The 23,279-nt window shown below is 38.1% G+C and overlaps 1 protein-coding gene and 1 pseudogene across 6 annotated transcripts in view; both read right to left on the reverse strand.

Moving 5' to 3' along the window:
- The window catches only part of GABRB2 (gamma-aminobutyric acid type A receptor subunit beta2), a 388,018-nt gene that overhangs the window by 80,283 nt on the left and 284,456 nt on the right, over positions 1-23,279 (reverse strand). For 5 of the 6 annotated variants that reach the window (XM_060296563.1, XM_060296564.1, XM_060296565.1 and 2 more), the window contains one exon: positions 9,981-15,926. The exons of the other annotated variant lie outside the window; for it this stretch is intronic. In XM_060296563.1, the coding sequence (XP_060152546.1) occupies positions 15,579-15,926 (348 nt within the window). In that variant the 3' untranslated portion in view covers positions 9,981-15,578. Of the gene's footprint in view, positions 1-9,980; positions 15,927-23,279 lie in introns of those variants that run through there. 6 annotated transcript variants of the gene reach the window in all.
- Positions 5,554-6,229, reverse strand: LOC115844273 (YEATS domain-containing protein 4 pseudogene; annotated as a pseudogene).

The raw sequence follows: 23,279 nt of genomic DNA on the forward strand, positions 1-23,279 counted from the left end.
CTCTGGAGTCTGCAGGGGTGTAAGTCCTAGTAGATCACAAGGATTATGTGTGGAAGAGGGAGGAGCCTAAGGTGGAGGTGGGGGCAATGGAAGCAGTCTGACCCAGTTGGGGGTAGCATTTTATCACTGACTTTTGTTTAGCCTGTGGGCTTAAGGTGATAATAAAATACAGACCAAATTTCAGTCAATTTTATTATTGTTTTAAAATTCTTTTCAGACAATTGCCTATACCTAGAGAGAACTACTCATGTCTAATCCTCCCTGTTTTTGGTAAGCCACTGTCCCGAGGAAAATATGGACAGAAAAATATTTCAGATGTCCATTATTGTTGTGGATCCAGAAAATGGAGGACTATTATTAATAATATTAAAAGTGTCTTAGCGCATGCTGCACTTTGCCCTTTACAGAGTGCTTTCCCATACACATCAAAAGATTATGCCAGATTATTCCTTCATTCGTAGATGATGAAACTGAGTTTGAGAGAGTTGAAATGTAGTTCCTGAGATCATAGAGCAAGTTAAGGGCTGTATCCATTTTTTAAAGTGTTGGGCTTTTGTATTAATAACCTGGATCAAACATCACAGTCTCATTTTCATTGTTAGCCCTTTTCTTCTAATAGGTGTCAGGGTCAGGAGAAGAGAAAATCACGAGTTAGAAATAAATATGATACATGGAAAGGTGAGGCACGGGGTCAATAAGTATCAGGATAAAAGACTTCAAAATGGAAATATTTCCATTTGCAGAAAGAGATTAGGAATATCTCTATTCTAGCAAATGCATACTTATTTTTCCCATTAAGCTCTGCACATACCCAAGCATATTTATTATTATTATTACTCAAGAGGAGAATGGGTCAAGAATCTTTTTTTTTTCTCCACGTAGGATACTCTTTGGATCAACTGATCATTTATTGATAAAATAAAATCTTTAGCCACACCCCACCCTAACGTGCAAACTCAGAAAGTTTTAAGAGGAACTGCCACTGTCAAGCCAAATCAAGACCCTGTGGTTTTCAGCAGTGTTCAAAACCTCTGATGGTCATGACAAGACCTAGGTAGCTTATGAAAAATACAGTTCACCTGGTCCCACCCCCAAACTTACTAATCTAGAATCTTTGGCTGTGGTCAAGGTAAATATTCTTTTAATAAGTTCCCCAATACTGGTATTTGATTGTTGAATTTGTTCATTTGTTCATCCAATAAATATTTATCAAATACCTCTATGTATATTTTTCTACATGGGGATACATCAATTAAAAAAAAAGGCTAGAATGTACACCCTTAAGCAGGAGAGACAGATGCCAAATGAAGAGCATAATAAATAAGTCAACTCTATGACATGATGGATGGAGAAATAAAAAGCAGAGCAGGTATGGGGTCAAGTGTACCTGGGTGGGTGTGGTTAGGGAGTAGAGGGCAGTACCAAATTGGGTAGTAAGGCTAGGACTTATTGAAAGACTGGAAGGGGATGAGGGAATTACTCAAGCAGATTCTTGGGAGGATGGTTCCAGGCAGAAGGAACAGAGTGTAAGCCCTGGTCAGAAGCATGTCTAGTTCATCTGAAGTGGAGCAAGAAGGTCAGTGTGGCTGGAGCTCAGAGAACCAGGGGAGAATAATAAGATCCAGCATCAGCTAGGCCCATGCGGGGATTTGGGCTATGTATAGACTTTCAGGCCATTTTAAGAAAGTTGGCTTTTACTCTGCTTGAAATACAGAGGCATCATAGCCTTTTGAGCAGAACAATTCTATGATCTGTCTTGCCTTTAAAAAAGATCAGTCTGGCTGTTGTGTTGAAAACAGTCTGTAGGGCAGCAAGGGTAGCTACAGGAAGACCAGCTAGAAGCCTTGTTGAAATAATCCAGATAAAAGATTGTGGTGACTCAGACAAGGCTGGTAACAGGGAAGAGGATGAGAAGTAGTCAGATTCTGGATATATTTTGAAGTTATAGCCAGCATGATTTTCAGATGAATTAGAAGTAAGGTGAGCAGAAAAGAGGAACAAAAAATGACTATAGGTGTCTTGGCCAGACTAACTGAAGTTGCCACCAACTTTGGAAGAAAGATCAGTCTTGAACATTTGAGATGTCCATTAGACATTCAAAATATAATGTCAAGAAACTAGATAAGAAACTCCCCTGGAGTTTAGGGGAGGAGTATGGAATGAAGATATTAATTTGAGGCACTCCAGCATGAAGTGGCTGGGGAGCAGATGAGAAACCAGCAAAGAGCTCTGAGGAAGGGCAATCAGTGAAGCAGAAGCAAAACCCAGAGAGGGCTAAGAAGGCTGGTTTCATGAGCCAGTGTCCACTATTAAATAGCTTGTGCTGTCACCTAATACTATGCTTACCCATACTTGGGGTTACTTTTGGTTCGGCAGAACACATGGATTTTATTCAGTTATTTAACAAATAGTTAAGCAGGATGCTGTGTGCTGGGAATTAATCATCAGTCTTTGGAGCCAAGAAATCTCCCCAGATAAAGTGATGTTTAAGTTTTTACCTGGAAAGTGTGAATAGGAATTCATGAAAGACGGAGTTTTAGGGATGAGAAAAAATGTTTCAGGAAGAAGAAACAGGAAGAGCAAAGGCTTAGAAAGGCAAGGGAATGAATACTGTCTCTGTGGAATTGAAAGTAATTCAGCCTGGTGGGAGCCTGGGACTCAAGGACAGGATGAAAAAGCAAGATCTAGAAATGAGCAATAAACAGATCACAAAGGACTTTGAGTACCATGATAAATTTAAAGGTTTTCCTTAGGTTAAAGCAGAAAGTTTGAAGGTTTATAAGAAGGGAAGTGACAATTAGACTTTATAATGTTTTGATACCTGGTAAAGTGAGTGCCTATGCTTTTATTTTCATTTTTATAGCATGTAATTATTTGCTCTTTATTATTAAATATCTTCTTCCTTACTAAAAAAAAAAAAAAAAAAAAAAAAAAAACCCAAACCATAAAAACAACATAGGCTTTTGTGATGGTTAATTTTATGTGTCAACTCCACTGGGCTATGACGCTCAGATAGTCAAGCGTTATTCTGGATGTTTCTGTGAAGGTGTTTTTTGGATGATGTTAACATTGAAACTGGTGACTCTGAGTAAAGCAGATTGCCCTCCATATTGTGGATGGGTCTCATCCAATCAGTTGAAGGCCTGAATAGAAAAAAAGATTGACTTCCTTGAGCAAGAAGAAATTCTGCCAGCAGATGGCCTTTGGACTTGAACTACAACATCAGGTCTTTCCCAGCTTCCAGACTGAGGGCCTTTGCATTTGAATAGCAACTTTAGCCCTTCCCTGAGTCTCCAGTCTGCTAGTCTACCTTTCAAATTTTAGATGTGCCAGCCTCCATAATTGCACGAGCAAATTCCTTAAAATAAATTTCTCTCTCTATATACACACATCCTATCGGCTCTGTCTCTCTGTAAAACCCTGACTAACATATCTGAGAAGGGGAGATTGGAAGCAGGAGGACTCACCAGGCTCTGCATATGCCATGTAGGCTTGGGTAGCTCCCTGAGCATTTGTTTTTCCCTGCCTACTCCACACCAGGGATCTCAGAGAGGCTGTCCTGAGTGCTCCAAGACTGCTCCTGGCATGAGAGTCAGAGCCAGGAGCCAGCGTCCTTACTACCTGCCAAAGCTGGACCAGGAAAAACTCACTTCAAACTGGCAAGATCCCACCTGTAATTTAATTTTAGATAAAGATTCTTAAACATTTAAAAGTTTTCATTTATTAATCTTCTTGTACTTTGTATGCATCCATAGTTTTGTCTTATCAAGAGAGATTCTTTAAATGTTCAAACGACTTCCTGACAAGTCGAATGAGAAATGAGAATGAATAAATAAAGAGCTGGCAAGCCACTGCTGAATCGTGCCAACCTCAAATGGATCTCTGATCCATCCAAGGGTGTTTTGAAGCATGGAGAGAAAACTAGGTGTAAAAAGAATCCTTCCAATTTTTTGTCGGGTTGATCCACTCAGAGAATGAGAAACGTGAACCCTACCCTGGGCCACTCCTGTACTGATGTTCCAAGAGCCCTGATATTTCCCTGCCATGAATCTCACACAATTTCAGGAGCATTTATTAGCCTGCACGTTCAGAAACTCTCTTGATCTCCTGGGAAACTTCTACTGGCCAGGTTTCCTAACGTCCAGTTGACCAGTTGACAAGAGAGGCGGGTTTTCTCTCTCTGTGTTGTCTTAGCTATAAAGAAAGTCCAGCCTTTACTGCTGAGACATAAATAACAACAGCAACATAATCTTCCACACTGAAAAGTATGGCTTTTGTAATTCATAATTTTAAAAAGAAGACAGAGAAAAGATAATGATATTTAAAGAGAAAGAAAGTAGATTTTCAAAATCCTTTGAAAGATGTGTTTAAGTTACTTGATTTATTTCAACAGCTCTCTGCTCTAACCCAAATAAATTAAGGGAAACATCAAAATATCTAGAATTTGACAATTCTCAGCTTTTAAAAATAACATTTAAAAAATGTAAACCTATAAACATAAAATGGAAATTTAGGAGTAAACACTTCTCTCTTCTTTTTGATCCCCTAAAGATTTTGGACTTGTTTCTAATTTCACTGTCAAAGATGCTGTATCTCCAAAAGCTAAACTGAGGCTGTGGAATATATCGGGTAGCAGCTAAGTAAAGGGGTTAAGGGCGTGGGATTTGCAGTTGGCCAGCTCTGGGATGCAATACCAATCATTGCCATTTTGTGTCCTCTGCAACATAGATATGGCAAGAGTTCACACCTCACAGAGTTGTTTAGAGAATTGAATTCATAACACATTCTGGGAGGGGAGAGTGTCAGGTACTGGAAATATTTCTCAGGTTCTTCTTTCCTTCCTCCCTTTATTTTGTCTTGTCCTCTTCACTTTCTTCCTCCTTCTCTCCTTTCCCAGGACACCAAGGTGGGAGCAGGTTCTTCTGCTCATCACAATGGATTAGTGATTTTCAAACTCTTTTGTTTATCAACCAATAATAATACATTTTATTATTGTGATTAGGATGAAAATTCTTCTTTGCATTTCCCCTCTCCAACCGCTGCAGCTTCATCTCAGAAATTTCTGGATACTTTCTTTTATTAGTTCTTTTTTTTTTAATCATCTGTAAACTACATTTATTGTGCTTATTGGGCACTGGGCACATCAGATACAAAAGAGTTGGGATGGGGGCAGGTAAGAACTTAAGAAATTAAATATACACATTAATTTTACCACAAATTCTAACTAGGGAAGTACAAAATTTGTACAAATTATACTTTATAATGAAATTTTGATGTCTGTCAAAAGGATAAGCTACACATACAATGTAATAAAAATGTTTTAAAATTGTGCTTAATATCACAGAACTACCCTGAAATGGGTTGATAAAATGCCTATATAGCATTATACACACATATTTCACATTAAAGATTTGACCCCATTGTTGAGAAATCTATGGCTGACAACTATATGTGCAGTTCCTCTAAGAAACATTGCAGCATTTGTAGTCCATCTCTCCTTTAAACTCCACCTTATTTTAGTTTCACTTACTATCGAGTTCTCTTCAGACCCGTTTATATTTCTTTTGTCTCATCACCTTCTTCGAGTTTCCTGATTTCATTTTTTAAACAATTTATAGTGTCACGACTTGCTTTTAATCTCTCCTTAAGCTCTGCAATTTCAAAGCTTTTTTTTTTTTCCGCAGCTTCTAATTTTTCTCTGGTCTTCACTTCAAGTTCTGCAAATTCTGTTTCATGCTTATAGGATCCTAAGGTAAGCTGACGAGATGTTAATAATTGTTGTATCATCGCTGTTGCGTCTTGAAATATCATTTCATCATAGAGCTCTGAAACCACTGTCTTTTTTCCCAGCATTGCATTGGTGTCTGATTGAAATAGCTTTAATAAATGATATAGGGTTACAGGTCTTTCATTAGGATCAATGAAAAATACTTTGATGACTATTTCGAATTCACCCCAGCCTGCTTCAGTAATTCCATAGGGAGGCTTAGTAACAACTCTTAAAGGACTGCCATAGCTTTCATGTAATTTAAATTGGATTTTCTTCACATATGCTGACATATCCTCATTTCGATATGGTTTTACATATACTGTCCACGGATGGGTGTGCCCATCCTCTTTTCTTTCCAAAATATCGAGCAACATTACCATAAATGATTGGTTTAACGGTAGTAACCCCCTTCACTCTCCCGCCGGAGTCAGGCCCAGATTCTGCCATTCTCTTGAACATATCGTCCTACGGAAGAAGCCGGCACCACCAGGGAAAGAGACCGGGGCCGGCGGACTCGCCGCTCCGCTCAGAGGCCCCACACCTCCCACGCGGTACCAGGAGGAGGGTTTCTAGCCGAAGGAGGACGGGTCAGCAGGACTCGGGGTGCTGAGGGATCACCAACGCCTCACCGCGGGGGGCGTCGCGGAGAGGAGAGCGGTGGAAAGCGGGACCTTTTATTAGTTCTTCACTTTCAGGTTCATTCACTAAATTCCAGTCTACACAGGGTCTTTGGGGAGGTGGAAATGTGTGGGTAGCTTCCCTTGCCCACTGAATTTGTGCCCTTGCTTCATCCCCAGAGTTGACATAGTGGAGAATCTTAGGGCTCATGACCCCCCTCCACCCCATCAGTGACAAAGTGCCCCAGAGCCTCCACCCTCGCCTCCCTTTTCTCCCTTGGGTGCTCTCCCAGCAGTTCTTTGCCCCTTCAGGATTCTTTGCTCCTCTCCCAAATCCTTGCTCTGGTGGCTCTGTCTTATTCTCCGTCAGGGCCATGTGCCTGCTGAGTGGGCCCAGGGGGTGTTGTAGGAGAGTAAGGGGCTTCTGCTCTACCGGTAGGAGAGAGACAAAAGCCCTCCGAGTGAGTGATCTAAAAGCCAACCAGACTGTTTACATTGTGAAAACTTCTGCTGGCAATTTTCTGTACCTATTTCTACTAAAAAAGTTTCTCTATTTTTTGTTTTGAGAGTACACGGAAGTATTTTACTTTCTTACATTTATAAGGTGTCAGCTTCCAGGAAAGGGAAGAAAACTGATCATTCCACAACTATAATGGCATAGAAGCTTGTTCACTCTACACACACTCTCATGGAGCTTGTCATATGCTCCTTCCTCAATCTCGGTTTGAGGATTACGACTCTAAAACCTCAGCATGGATTTTTGGCACAAGAAAGATGAAAGTTTCTGTGTCTCTCTGGCTTTACTGTACCTGCCCATAAAGTAAAAGATTCAGTGCCGTGGGGGCTTCTTGCATTCTCAGATTAATCTGGCATCACTGGGCTTGCAATTCCTCAAGACGACAACTGGATGGTGCTCAGTAGTGACCGCCTCTTTAGATAGAGCTTGTTTCTCCCCAGTTACCCACAGTCCCCACCACTCCCTATGTATTACACCAGGCCTGTGTTATTTGTCTACAATTTCATTAAGCCCTGTGTCCACATTTGAGCTTCCAAGACATAAGATATATCAATTCTTTAACTAAATTTTGTATCTCATTAGCCTTTTGACCTTCAGAACTGGAACCAATTATTCCCCACCCACTTTGGACATCTATTACTAGAAATACTGTATTACTGATCCAATATCAAATTCATCAGCACTTTCCGAGGTGGAGTGACCAAGGACCTACTAGGTCACGGATGGGAGTGCAGTGATGAATCTAACATCATAAATGAAGCTGTAGAGGAAAAAAAAAAACACATTTCTTTCCTACTCCGTGTTCCAGCCTGTTTGATTCTTTCATGGGTCAAAGACTGCCACTCTAGCGGCACACCTGGGCCAGTGCCATGGGCTGGCTTCCTAAGCTTCAACGTGCCATCTGCTCCGAGGTCTGCCATTTCCCCAGGTCACTACCGCTGAATGGTATGCAGGTCTCCACTTGCCTGGAACCTGCTGCTTTTCTCCTTCCCAGTCTCAGAGAAAGCATCCCTCCCTCTCTCCTGACCCTGAAAGACACTGATGTGCCTCAGTACTTGTGGGGTGCTAAGCATCATCTCTGAGTATCTTCCAGCAGTGTCTCCTTTCTATCCAATACAAATCTCTGAAATGAAAAGATATATATATATAAATACTAATAACCTAGTTGGCTACCTGAAACAAAAGGAAAGATCAGAACATGCACAAATCAACATATTGATAAGAAGACCACCTAAGAAGCCTAATCGTTTGGGGCTTGTCTGCAACTTGTCATCCCATGATCACTCCTTGGTTCTAGGCCATGTGGTGGGGTGATGCTGTAGTGGGTAATGTGCACATTTGGCTAATGCTCTGATACAGAGATTTGAAGAGACAAGAATGTGTTTATTTTGTTGCTGTCTGCTTTAGGAAATCAAGGACTGTGGACTGATTGTGTCTCCTGCCATCCTTGAGAATTTTTCTCACTAAACTGGTATTATTCTGGGAGGTGGATCTAAAGGTTTAGAAAAAGACTCTGTATGGGAAATGTCATATGATATTTCATAATTAGAACAAGTTTCAGAAGAGAGCAAGGGTAGTTCCACTTTAGGATATTACAGTAGTTAGAATATGAGTGGGGGAATTTTCTCATTGCCAATTGATTAGCTTTTTTGGGGGGAAATATCTGGGAATGTTCTCCTCCCAAGGTAAGTAATAGACCATGACCCCACCTACAGTACCATTTCCTATTGGCCCTCTCAGCATACCCCGCCCACACAGGCTCATGAACACACACGCACACACATGCACGCACGCACCACCAGTTATGTGAACGTGTTCATGGATTTGAGCATACATGTGTTCTCTCTGCTGGACAGAAATGTAGAAAGTTAGCATGAAGGATAGCAAATGCAAATGGAAGAACTGTACATTTCTAGATGATACGATGTGCAATTTGCAGTGTAAGCTGGCAGGAACTGGGTCTTCACTATAGGTGAGTTATTTTCAGTAGTGTCATTCCTTGGTAGCTATAGCTCCTTTTAATCATGACTTCATTGGACAATTTTGCCCTGACAGTCGGCCTTGCTCAGGTGGACAGAGTCTATGAGGTGCTATTTGGACATTCGAAAGTCAATAAGAGTGAGAGACACTAGGCTTGTCCCCAGCTAATTCGCTGGCCTCAGGAGACTTCCCATGCATTTGAGAGCTTCCATATAATCCAAGAGGGTAGGGACCTTGTGAGCCTAAGCATTAATTTTCTAGTAGCATTACAAGGTCTGGCAGATGGCAGGCTCTCAGCAAATGTTTCTTGGGAAATGACCAAAATGAATGAGAACTGAACATGCCTGGTCACCCACTTTTAATGATGAGGTGGAAAGAATTTGCAAGGAATTGCGGGTGAGTCCAGGCTGGGTAGGAATCCAAGTTCTTCTACTCTCACGGGCAAGGTACTTATTCCTTCCGATCTTGAATTTCTGTTACTCTTAGGAATGTGGTAAGGATTAAGTAAGTATTCAATTCTCAAAGTATTTAGTGTAACGTCTTCAGAGAATATATGTAGAATGTTAAATGAATGACATGTTTGTCATATGATTTTCATGATTGAAGCCAAGTTCTTAATTAATTACCCATAAGTATATAACCTAAGAGAACATTTAATAATTACTATGACGTTTTAGGTATCATGATAGAATTCGTGATAAAACATGCTGAATATTCTAGTAACGATTATAATTAATAAAAGCAACAATACTACTGTTGTTGCTATTATCTACTGTCATCTACTGTTTACAAACCACTTAACGTGTTTGTACCATGCTAAGGACTTCTTACGGGTTATTTCATTTCAACTATACAGCAGCTCTATGAAGGAGGTACAATTATATTTTTTTCTTCAGATAAGAAAAATGAGAGGCGGATGGATTAGATAGCTGCACAATCATACACCTAATATGTGACAAATCAGAGCTCAAACTCAAGTCTGCCCTAGAGCCCATCCCAAGTTCCTAAATTTTTATTGCTTTTTAGAAAAGTTATAATTCTACATTCTAACTCATATTCATAGATCAAAAAAAAATTCTGAACTCAATGAAACCACTTATACACACATCGTTTTAAGTTTTATTTATACTTCTTAGTTCAAGAATTACACACTAGCCAACATTATTATATATTTACATGCTGAAAGTGGCTGTAATGTTTAAATCCAAGAAAATAATTCTTATGTGCTACTCATTTATAATCCTCATTTGTTACTATCTCATGTATCCCAGAGATTGTAGTAATCCTGTTTTTTAGAAAGACATGAAAATAGATGCAATGATATCCACTTGTGTTTTGCATTTTCTAGCCATTGGAAAATGTGCATTATGTGCATATTAAGAAAGGCTACAAGGTAATTAGTAAGGCTGATAATCACTACATTGTGAAGAAACTAGAATATCACTTTTTATAAAAGGACAATTCAGAACTGTGCAGGGACAATATTCATAACAGAACTATTTAAACACCCATGCAAATAAAAACTTTAAAATGTTATGGAATTTAAATTATTTTCAACTTTGAATTAATATGTTTAAAATGAACACTGAACTCAAATTATTGAACTAAAAAGAGAAAGATACAAGCTGATGAAACTGTCAACTTGCTTCAGATGGTGCCAGGACACACATATGGGCATCAGAATAATGACGTGTGACAGGAAAGAGACATTTGGTTTTAAAGTTAAAAAAACACAAAGGTTTGTTCTTCAGTTTGGATCGCATTTACCTTTTTCACAAAACAAATTCTCAAAGCAAATTAAAACCCTATGTCAGCGTTTTGCATTCATCTATGGATTTACAGAAATGTTTTACTTCAATTTGCAAATAACTAATAGATATTTAAGTGGTTTTTTTTCTTAAATGACTTCTTTAGTGTGGTGTCTTAATTAGCATTCTGTTGGCTCCTTACTACTTTTTACAATGTTCCTAGTGTATTTGGAAAATATTTTTTAAACCTTTGGTGTGAAGCAGTGTCTTTTTTTCCCACTTTCCCTCATTTTTTCTTTTTCGTTTTCTTTTTTCTTTTTTAATAATTCTGGAGTCTTTGGTTAAAAGGAACAATACTACCTAAGGACAAAATGCTATTATTAAAAAAAAGGTCTTCTCTATGTATTATGTGTAACACATTTCTGGAGCAGGTATGAATAAAAAGCATTTTTATTTCCTGAAGTGCCATCAATATAAACCTTTACTCTTTGAAAATTGAGATTTAAGTTATGATCTTTGATTTCTTAAACTCTTACATATAAAAAATTCTATCAAGTAATCAATGATCATTTCTGCTTTTCCCAGTTGACATTTCTAAGGCTATCTCTTGGTTGTTTCATCGACTACATAAACACTATAGCATTTCCCATAGAGGGGGCAGGAGTGGGAATGACTGAGCGGGCAAGTAAAAGCGTACGTGTGTTTGAATGTGTGTGTGTGTGTGTGTGTGTGTGTGTGTGTGTCTGTGTGATAGCAAATTGAAACCCTTCTGTCTGGGATCCCAAACCATTTATGCAAAAGGGTATTTAAATTTCTCTGCTGGGGCTGCAGCAACTGTACTTAGTAAAAAAATAAATAAAAATTAAGGGAAAAAAACCTAAACAATTATTTGTATCTATCGACTATTCATTTACAGCATGTTTAATTATTTACATAATAACACATCAACTTAAGCCATAAACAGAATTAGCATGTTACCTTACCATAAAATACAAATTAGAAGTTAAAAATATTTAAGAAATCTGTTTTAATATTTACACACGTTCAGTGAAAGTTATGGTTGCTCACATTACATGGACTCTGTATACTCAGCAAAATGGCATGATTGCTACAGTTGAGAATATCTGCCCTAACCAACATGGTGGGATTTAGTTATTTTTTTTCCTCCTCCTAGGAGGAATTTTTTTTTCTTTTATCATTTTGTGTTTTCTTAAGACATTTTTCTTTTTAAATCACCAATGGACAATGTTATTTGTTTCCTTGAAAAAGAGAATAGACAAGCAATGTGAAAACTAGTTAATTTCTATGTTCTGAGGTACAGTACTATTGTAGTGTCAAACTGTGCAGTGGTTCATAAGAACTGTAGGCATTGATTTGCTGATAGAGAAATGCTCAGTACCCTGTATTACTTGTTTCAATATGTTGATTTGTCAGTTGCCAAATGAAAAATATTCATACACTGGTTTAATGAAGGAAATAAACATATTAGCTTATTCCTTTTGTTTTCCAACGTATGAATGCATATATATGTATGTATGTTTACATGGATCTATATATACACATATATACATGTAGATATGTTGTAGACCTGCTTGTTGGCTGCTTTTGTTATTGAGTATGACTTTACTCATCAAATTGGACAACAGTTACCTATAGAAAATGGAAATTTGTCTTAGTTGCCAATTTAATGTGGGTCTTGCTTAAAATAAACGTGACTCATTTCCCCATTATGCATTCCACTGAACTTTATGCATTGTGCTTTTGTAAGCTGACAGATTTTTTGTGTTCCTAATGCTAGAATGTAAAGTCTTTTGGTTCCTAAACCATTTTTATTATTATTATTTTTTTTCCACTTAGCACTGCTTTTGAAGAAATGAGAAAAGGTCTAGATGGCACTGCTTAAGTCTTTTCCCGTTATTGAATTGCAGTAGAAAGAATTGTAACATTCCTTATGCAAACACATGATTATGTTGCATGAGTTTTCAGTTCTGAAAATGCATTTCATACCTACTAGCAGTCATGTACAATATATATACAGATTGAGATCAAAGATTGCATTTAGACTGTGCATTTTAGAGTCAGAATTTGCCTATGAATTTCACAAAGATGAAAAACACCTTAATTGCTGGCTATCTGGCTATTTTATTACCAAAAGAAAAACTATACATATATATATAAACTGATAGTAATACCATATCAGAATTGCCAAAACATACTTTTGTGGTCCTTAAATTTAAACACTGGATGTCAAGCTGACTGGTCTTTTTGAAGACTTAAAGATCTAGCACCCCTCCCTGGCCCTCCCCCAATTTGGTGACTAAAATCCAATTCAAACACAATAAATATACACTTTAAGAATAAATTCTATATCTACTGTTATCTCTGGGCAGGATGAGGCAGTTTTTTCTACCTACATGGTTACTGAATGCCAATATATGGATTTCGCTCTAGGGCTTCTGTTTCAAGGTCCCATCTTCTCCTTTTCCCTAGATTTTTCTTATCTCTGCAGGCGGAAATGAATCCCTGGTCATATGCTTTTGAGGCTCATGTTGCAAAGCTGCTTCTGTCCACTTTGATCTAGATTTCTCTGTTGACTTCCCTGGACATCAAAATTTTGTTGTAACCATAAATGACAATATGAAGGATTTTTATGGCTTTTATGATAATTGCAATTAAGAGCCCACTTTTAGGTTGGAGCTCTGAGTTGTCTCTAGAAAAACCTTTCCAGAATGGCATTTTGGAGTTGTACACCTGAGTTATCAATATGCTCCTTCCTGATATATGCTACTCAAACTTTAAGCCCTAGTGACAAGGGGCAGGCACTTTTATTAGCGTGATGTCCCAAAATGATTGCCCAGGGGAAAGTGTGTCCCCGGAGAAACTTGAGGAATCTCTGCTCTGAGCCCCGGGGCAGCATGAAGGTTGGATTCTGCCCAAAGATCATACTCAGAGGTGTTCAAGTGTATAATCAAAAAAATAAGGGCCAGAGTTCCCTATGCTGGTGAAAAAAAATATCATCCCATTTGGGGGGGCAAATCCAGAAAGCTGGATGTTAAACCTTTTTTTTCTCTAATAGTGGGAATAGAAGGGCAGCAAGACTCCATCATATTTGAAGCTGCTGAATCATCAGGGAAAGAAAACATACATTTTATCCACAGGCAGATACTGGCCTTGGCTACTATGCACAATTAGGGATGTTACTCTGAAAAGAAGTGTTTATTTTTTAAATAGAAATAGCAAAGTCACCCTCCAAGAAAAAGTTCAGTCAAATCAAACTCTAAGGAAAAATGAGCAATTCACTATTTTCTCCAAGAAAGGCAAAATATGAACCGCACATTGACAGAATAAAATATATTAGCTTATTCTCTTGCCTGTCCAACATATGAATGCATATATCCAATTAGTATAGAAAGAAGCACAATGACATAATTTAAAAATTGAATAAAAACAGTACCTCGTGCCTGCCTGATTATGTTATATATTTTTCTACAGTATCAACTGAGGCTCATAACATTCACCATGTTAATGTTATTCTGTTTTCCATGACTTTTCCTATTTTCTTTGATTAGGCAGATTGCAACATACACAATGAAATCACCCTTAAAAAAATCAAACCCAGCAAAACTACAAAGTAACCCTACTTGTGCACATAATCTTTGAAGTACTGTTTGCTATGAAAGATACAAAGGTGAACTTCACTGCACATAAGGAAACATAGTTCTCTCAAAATCTCTCCAAAGCCTTACTTTGTCTGTCTCTTAAGAATATAATCAGAATTTCAGAAGCAAGAAAAGTTAGAAAAGACCATTAATCCTCTAAAGAAATAAACAAATCCTTCCTTTGAAATAACCTAAATTCAGAAATAAACTGTAGGAAAATGTTGTAGAGACAGCTGACACTGTCTGAGAAAAGCATCCTGTTTGCTAGCTCTGTCTGTGCTTTATATTCATATATTGGAATGACTCCCAGCGTAACCTAAGATGATTCTAATTCCACTATCTTTTCTATTTGGGGGGTGTCTTTTTATTAGATAAACTATAAAAACCTCTCTAGGTATGCTGTCAAAAGCTTGTGAGGTTGGAGGAAAAAAATCTCTCTCACTGTACCTTTCGCCACTGAACACAGTATGTGTGGACCAGATGCTACAAGGGGCTGATAAGGGTCATGCTGCTCACTTGCTTTAATTTTGTTACAACAGCTGTTTCTGGATTTTCCACTCTGCTCTGGGTTATTAACTCTTAGTTTAACGACCTCGGAAATAGCCTCTTAGAAAAATTTCTTTGGCCCCCATGCATGAAAACGTTCAGAAGTCTCCCCTTCTCTAAATGTCAAAGTAGAATATGTTGGAGTTGATTCTTATGCTCAAGCAAACAGAGCCTGGCCAAACTGGTTTCCTGAGTCTCTGTCTTGACTCTCCCTATCCTGTTTGAACTACATGAGAACCTTCTACAATCCAGTGGGAATCAACTTCCCATGGCACCATTATCACCTTAATAAGACAGGCATAGACCATCTTCAGTTAGCATGTTTGCGTGGCACAGCAGACTGGATGCCAACCTTAGGAAGGAAGACGGGGGGTATCTGGGTACGACCGCTTCTCTGCGAAATGACTGATGACGCTATTGACCCTTCTAGAATATCTTCTAAATTACTGCCCTCCATATAGGCTGTGTACTAAGCAGAAAAAGTGGGACACTCAGACTCAGTTTTGCCAGCATGTGTACAAATCACTTGCATTTTAACTGGAAAACCACAGGGACCTTAGTGTATTCATGACTTAGCAGAAGCAACCCAAATGGTATGAAATGGACCACAGGATAGGCCAGCAACTAAGGTATTTTAGCATCACTTTTGTCCTGGAGTGATGTGTTTTCCAAGTTCTACGTCAGGCTGTACAACTGGTTTGAGGAGGGATCTAGTCCTTGCTTCCCATGGGAGGCTATGTTTTAGTTCACATAGTAAAGCCAATAGACGATGTTGAAGAAGGAAAAAACCACTGGGAAGAATATGCGGGACCACCGATCTATGGCATTCACATCAGTCAAGTCGGGGATGGTGATTTTCAGTTGGGAGGCGCGTCTCCGCAGGCGGCTTTTCTTCTGTGCCACGTGCCGTTCCAGGGCATTTCGGCCAAAACTATGCCTGGGTAACCCGGCTTTCCGATACTGGATGCTGGAGGCATCGCAGGCCAGCATTGTGCTCCTGGGGTCTCCAAGTCCCAGCACAGCCTCGGAAGTGGCCATTTCATTTTTTATCTCAAGAGTGCTCAGTAATATGTTCTCATGGGGGTCCATCTGGAAAGGAGAAGAACCAAACAAGACTTTCAAAATAATAAGCCTTTAATGGTGATTATTACACAAGGCACTATGATATGTAGTTTAGAAATTTATCATAGTGGTTAAGAGAACTGGATTTGCAGTGACATGATCTAAATTTGAATTGTGGCTCTGCAACTATCACCTATGTGAGTTTCAGCTTCTTCATTTATTAAATGGTATAATAATCCAACCCTAGAGGACGGCTGTAATGACGTAAAGGTATAATAGATTGTTGCGAGTATCATTTTCATGATTTCTACTTAGAGCACACAGATAAATGGAAAGCATGACACCCCCCTTTAAAGAATTTACAGTCTTAATTACAACTACCTAAAAAATTAAACTGAACTAGGTATGAAATAGCATTAGAGGATGAATTATTGAATTGTGCTCAAAATAGAAGACTAACTATAGATGAATTCATGATAAAACTAGAACTAAAAACAGTAGGTAAGGAGAGGTCTTCAAGATGGCAGAGGAGAAAGACATGCAGATCACCTTCCTCCCCACAAATACATCAGAAATACATCTATGCGTGGAACAACTCCTACAGAACACCTACTGAATGCTGGCAGAAGACCGCAGACTTCCCAAAAGGGTCTTTGTGCTCCAGCCGGGTGTCAGGACTGTGTCTCTGAGGTGAGAGAGCTGAGATCAGGACATTGGTCCACCAAAGACCTCCTGGCTCCACGTAATATCAAATGGCAAAAGCTCTCCCAGAGATCTCCATCTCAATACTAAGACCAAGATCCACTCAATGACCAGCAAGCTACAGTGCTGGACACCCTATGCCAAACACCTAGCAAGACAGGAACACAACCCCATCCATTAGCAGACAGGCTGCCTAAAATCATAATAAGGTCAGAGACACCCCAAAACACATCACCGGATGCGGTCCTGCCCACCAGAAAGACAAGATCCAGCCTTATCCACCAGAACACAGGCACCAGTCTCCTCCACCAGGAAGCCTACACAACCCACTGAACCTACCTTAGATACCGGGGGCAGACACCAAAAACAACGGGAACTAAGAACCTGCAGCCTGTGAAAAGGAGACCCCAAACACAGTAAGATAAGCAAAATGAGAAGACAGAGAAACACACAGCAGATGAAGGAGTAAGGTAAAAACCCACCAGACCAAACAAATGAAGAGGAAATAGGCAGTCTACCTGAAAAAGAATTCAGAGTAATGATACTAAAGATGATCCAAAATCTTGGAAATAGACTGCAAAAATACAAGAAACGTTTAACAAGGACCTAGAAGATGTAAAGAGCAAATAAACAATGATGAACAACACAATACATGAAATTAAAAATTCTCTAGAAGGAATCAATAACAGAATAACTGAGGCGGAAGAACGGATAAGTGACCTGGAAGATAAAATAGTGGAAATAACTACTGCAGATCAGAATAAAGAAAAAAGAATGAAAAGAATTGAGGACAGTCTCAGAAACCACTGGGACAACATTAAACACACCAATATTCAAAATACAGGGGTCCTAGAGGACGAAGAGAAAAAGAAAGGGACTGAGAAAATATTTGAAGAGATTATAGTTCAAAACTTCCCTAATATGGGAAAAGAAATAGTTAATCCTGTCCAGGAAGCGCTGAGAGTCCTATTCCAGATAAATCCAAGGAGAAACATGCCAAGATACATATTAATCAAACTATCAGAAATTAAGTACAAAGAAAAAATATTAAAAGCAGCAAGGGAAAAACAACAAATAATATACAAGGGAATCCTCATGAGGTTAACAGCTGATCTTTCAGCAGAAACCCTACAAGCCAGAAGGGAGTGGCAGGACATATTTAAAGTGATGAAAGGGAAAAACCTACAACCAATACTACTCTACCCAGCAAGAATCTCCTTCGGATTTGACGGAGAAATTAAAACCTTTACAGACAAGCAAAAGCTAAGAGAATTCAGCACCACAAAACCAGCTTTACAACAAATGCTAAAGGAACTTCCCTAGACAGGAAACACAGGAGAAGGAAATATCTACAATAACAAACCCAAAACAATTAAGAAAATGGTAATAGGAACATACATATCAATAACTACCTTAAATGTAAATGGATTAAATGCTCCAACCAAAAGACATAGACTGGCTGAATGGATACAAAAACAACACCTGTATATATGCTGTCTACAAGAGACCCACTTCAGACCTAGGGACACATACAGACTGAAAGTGAGGGGATGGAAAAAGATATTCCACGCAAATGGAAATCAAAATAAAGCTGGAGTAGCAATTCTTGTATCAGACAAAATAGACTTTAAAATAAAGACTATTACAAGAGACAAAGAATGACACTACATAATGATCAAGGGATCAATCTAAGAAGAAGATATAACAATTGTAAATATTTATGCACCCAACATAGGAGCACCTCAATACATAGGCAAATGTGAACAGCCATAAAAGGGGAAATTGACAGTAACACATTCATAGAAGGGGACTTTAACACCCCACTTTCACCAATGCACACATCATCCAAAATTAAAATAAATAAGAAAACACAAGATTTAAATGATACATTAAACAAGATGGACTTAATTGATATTTATAGGACATTCCATACAAAAATAACAGAATCCACTTTCTTCTCAAGTGCTCATGGAACATTCTCCAGGATAGATCATATCATGGGTCACATATCAAGCCTTGGTAAATTTAAGAAAATTGAAATCGTATCAAGTATCTTTTCGACCACAACGCTATGAGACTAGATACCCATGAGAGAAAAAAATCAGTAAATATACAAACACATAAAAGCTAAACAATACACTACTAAATAACCAAGAGATCACTGAAGAACTCAAAGAGGAAATAAAAAAATACATAGAAACAAAAGACAATGAAAACACGAAAACCCCAAATCTATGGGATGCAGCAAAAACAGTTCAAAGAAGGAAGTTTATAGAAATACAATCCTACCTCAAGAAACAAGAAACATCTCAAATAAACAACCTAACCTTACACCTAAAGGTACAAGGGAAAGAACAAACAAAACCCAAAGTTAGTAGAAGGGAAGAAATCATAAAATCAGAGCAGAAATAAATGAAATAGAAACAAAGAAAACAATAGCAAAGATCAATAAAACTAAAAGCTGGTTCTTTGAGAAGACAAACAAAATTGATAAACCATTAGCCAGACTCATCAAGAAAAAGAGGGTGAGGACTCAAATCAACAAAATTAGAAATGAAAAAGGAGAAGTAACAACTGACACTGCAGAAATACAAAGGATCATGAGAGATTACTACAAGCAACTATATTCCAATAAAATGGACAACCTGGAAGAAATGGACAAATTCTTAGAAAAGCACAACCTTCTGAGACTGAACCAGGAAGAAATAGAAAATAGAAACACGAATCACAAGCACTGAAATTGAGACTGTGACTAAAAATCTTCCAACAAATGGAAGCCCAGGACCAGATGGCTTCACAGTCGAATTCTATCAAACATTTAGAGAAGAGCTAACACCTATCCTTCTCAAACTCTTCGAAAAGATAGCAGAGGGAGAAACACTCCCAAACTCACTTTATGAGGCCACCATCACCCTGATACCAAAACAAGACAAAGATGTCACAAAGAAAGAAAACTACAGGCCAATATCACTGATGAACATCGATGTAAAAATCCTCAACAAAATACTAGCAAACAGAATCCCACAGCACATTAAAAGGATCATACACCATGATCAAGTGGGGTTTATCCCAGGAATGCAAGCATTCTTCAATATACACAAATCAAGCAATGATACACCATATTAACAAACTGAAGGAGAAAAACCATATGATCATCTCAATAGATGCAGAAAAAGCTTTTGACGAAATTCAACACCCATTTATGATAAAAACCCTCCAGAAAGTAGGCGTAAAAGGAACTTACCTCAACATAATAAAGGCCATATATGACAAACCTACAGCCAACATCATTCTTAATGGTGAAAAACTGAAACCATTTCCTGTAAGATCAGGAACAAGACAAGGTTGTTCACTCTTACAACTATTATTCGACATAGTTTTGGAAGTTTTAGCCACAGCAATCAGAGAAGATAAAGAAATAAAAGGAATCAAAATCGGAAAAGAAGAAGTAAAGGTGTCACTGTTTGTAGATGACATGATACTATACATAGAGAATCCAAAAGATGCTACTAGAAAACTACTACAGCTAATCAATGAACGTGGTAAAGTAGTAGGATACTACATTAATGCACAGAAATGTCTTGCATTCCTATACAGTAATGTTGAAAAATGTGAAAGAGAATTAAGGAAACACTCCCATTTACCATTGCAGCAAAAAGAATAAAATACCTAGGAATAAACCTACCTAAGGAGACAAAAGACCTATATGCAGAAAACTATATATTTCTGTATGCAGAAAACTATATAAGACACTGATGAAAGAAATGAAAGATGATACAAACAGATGGAGAGATATATCATGTTCTTGGATTGGAAGAATCAATGTTGTGAAAATGACTACACTACCCAAAGCAATCTACAGATTCAATGCAATCCCTATCAAACTACCAATGGCATTTTTCACAGAGCTAGAACAAAATATTTCACAATGTGTATGGAAACACAAAAGACTCCAAATAGCCAAAGCAATCTTGAGAAAGAAAAACGGAGGTGGAGGAATCAGGTTCCCGGACTTCAGACTATACTACAAAGCTACAGTCATCAAAACAGTATGGTACTGGCAGAAATACAGAAATATAGATCAATGGAACCAGATAGAAAGCCCAGAGATAAACCCACACACATATGGTCACCTTATCCTTGATAAAAGAGGCGAGAATATACAATGGAGGAAAGACAGACTCTTCAAGTAGTGGCGCTAGGAAAACTGCACAGCTACAAGTAAAAGAATGAAATTAGAACAGTTCCTAACACCACATACAAAAATAAACTCAAAATGGATTAAAGACCTAAATGTAAGGGCAGACACTATAAAACTCTTAGAGAAAAACATAGGCAGAACACTCTATGACATACATCACAGCAAGAACCTTTTTGACCCACGTCCTAGAGAAATGGAAATAAAAACAAAAATAAACAAATGGGACCTAATGAAACTTAAAAGCTTTTGCACAGCAAAGGAAACCATAAACAAGATGAAAAGACAACCCTCAGAATGGGAGAAAGTATTTGCAAATGAAGCAACTGACAAAGCATTAATCTCCAAAATTTACAAGCAGCTCATGCAGCTCAATATCAAGAAAACAAATAACCCAATCCAACAATGGGCAGAAGACCTAAATAGATAGTGCTCCAAAGAAGATACACAGATTGCCAACAAACATATGAAAGGATGCTCAAAGTCACCAATCATTAGAGAAATGCAAATCCAAACTATAATGAGGTATCACCTCACACCTGTCAGAATGGCCGTCATCAAAAAATCTACAAACAATAAATGCTGGAGAGGGTGTGGAGAAAAGGGAACCCTCTTGCAGTGTTGCTGGGAATGTAGATTGATACAGCCACTAGGAGAACAGTATGGAGGTTCCTTAAAAAACTAAAAATAGAACTACCATATGACCCAGCAATCCCACTACTGGGCATATATCCTGAGAAAACCATAATTCAAAAAGAGTCATGTACCACAATGTTCATTGCAGCTCTGTTTACAATAGCCAGGACATGGAAGCAATCTAAGTGTCCATCCACAGACGAATGGATAAGGAAGATGTGGCACATATATATACAATGGAATATTACTCAGCCATAATAAGAAACGAAATTGAGTTATTCGTAGAGTGCTGGATGGACCTAGAGTCTGTTATACAGAGTGAAGTAAGTGAGAAAGACAAAAAAAAAAAAATACTGTATGCTAACACATATATATGAATCTAAAAAAAAAAAAAAGTGGTTGTGAAGAACCTAGGGCCAGGACCGGAATAAAGACGCAGATGTACAGAATGGACTTGAGGACATGGGGAGGGGGAAGGGTAAGCTGTGACAAAGCGAGAGAGTGGCATGGACATATATACACTACCAAACGTAAAACAGATAGCTAGTGGGAAGCAGCCACATATCACAGAGAGACAGCTGGGTGCTTTGTGACCACCTAGAGGGGTGGGATAGGGAGGGTGGGAGGGAGACGCAAGAGGGAGGAGATATGGGGATATGTGTGTTGGTATAGGTGATTCACTTTATTATAAAGCAGAAACTAACACACCATTGTCAAGCAATTATACTCCAATAAAGATGTTAAAAGAAAGAAAAAGAAATAAATCTTTTATTCATTGCCAAGAAAAAGAAAAAAAAAAAAAGAAAAAGAAAAACCACAGGTAACATATATTAAGCACCTGATATACACGCCAGAAACATTTTTGTATAACTTCATTTAATTGATGTATCTTAATGCCCAGTTACAAGATGTGACCTTAAATTTGCAGTGTCATTGTAAATAGGGTAAAGGAAGAATTCTGAACAATAAAAATGCAGGCAACATGTGACTTGCCAAAATGCAACAGAATTCAGAACAACAAGGAACTTGAAAATAAGAGCTGAACAGACTGCGGGTGGTGGAGGGATGAAAGGGGTGAGGAATTGACTTGCAATGGAAGGGAAGCAGGCAGGACTTAAGAGTTAGCCCAGAGTTATCTATACTGAGTTGAATTCTGGGCCCAGGGAGTAGAATTAAGGTGGCTATGTAGATACAGTGACCCTTTTTTCTCTTGGATTATTTCTTCTTGGCAAAGCTAAAGTAAAGGATGAATACTGACATCATGAATCCCCCAAATTAAATGATTATGTAATGCTTTTTGTTCTGTAAGCAGGGAAGATTTTTGTGTCTTATTTTTAAGAGGCCTCCATCGCTCTGGATAATAAAACTTAACTGCAACAAGCTATTATTAACAATATAGTATATTTATTTTGGTGATGACTCAGAATGTATCTATTGCCAATAATTAAAAAAAAATTTTTAAATCAATGTTTGTGTATTTTACTTTTTCTGTTTCCAGTTTTACTGAGAAATAATTGACATATATCACTGTATAATTTTAAGGCACACAGCATGATGGTTTGATTTACATATATTGTGAAATGATTACCATAATAGGTTAAGCTAACATCCATCTTCTCATGTAGATACAATACAAAGAAAAGAAAAAAAAAAGGAAAAAAATTTCTGATGAGAACTCTTAGGATTTACTCTCTTAACTTTCCTATGTATCATACAGCTGTGTTCACTATAGTCATCATGCTGTACAGTATATCCCTAGTAACTATTTATCTCATAACTAAAATTTGTACCTAGTGCCTGGAACCTAGCAGATGCTCAAGAAATAAATGCTGATTGAATGAAAT

Source organism: Globicephala melas, chromosome 3 (assembly GCF_963455315.2).
Source record: "Globicephala melas chromosome 3, mGloMel1.2, whole genome shotgun sequence".
NCBI classification, from domain to species: domain Eukaryota; kingdom Metazoa; phylum Chordata; class Mammalia; order Artiodactyla; family Delphinidae; genus Globicephala; species Globicephala melas.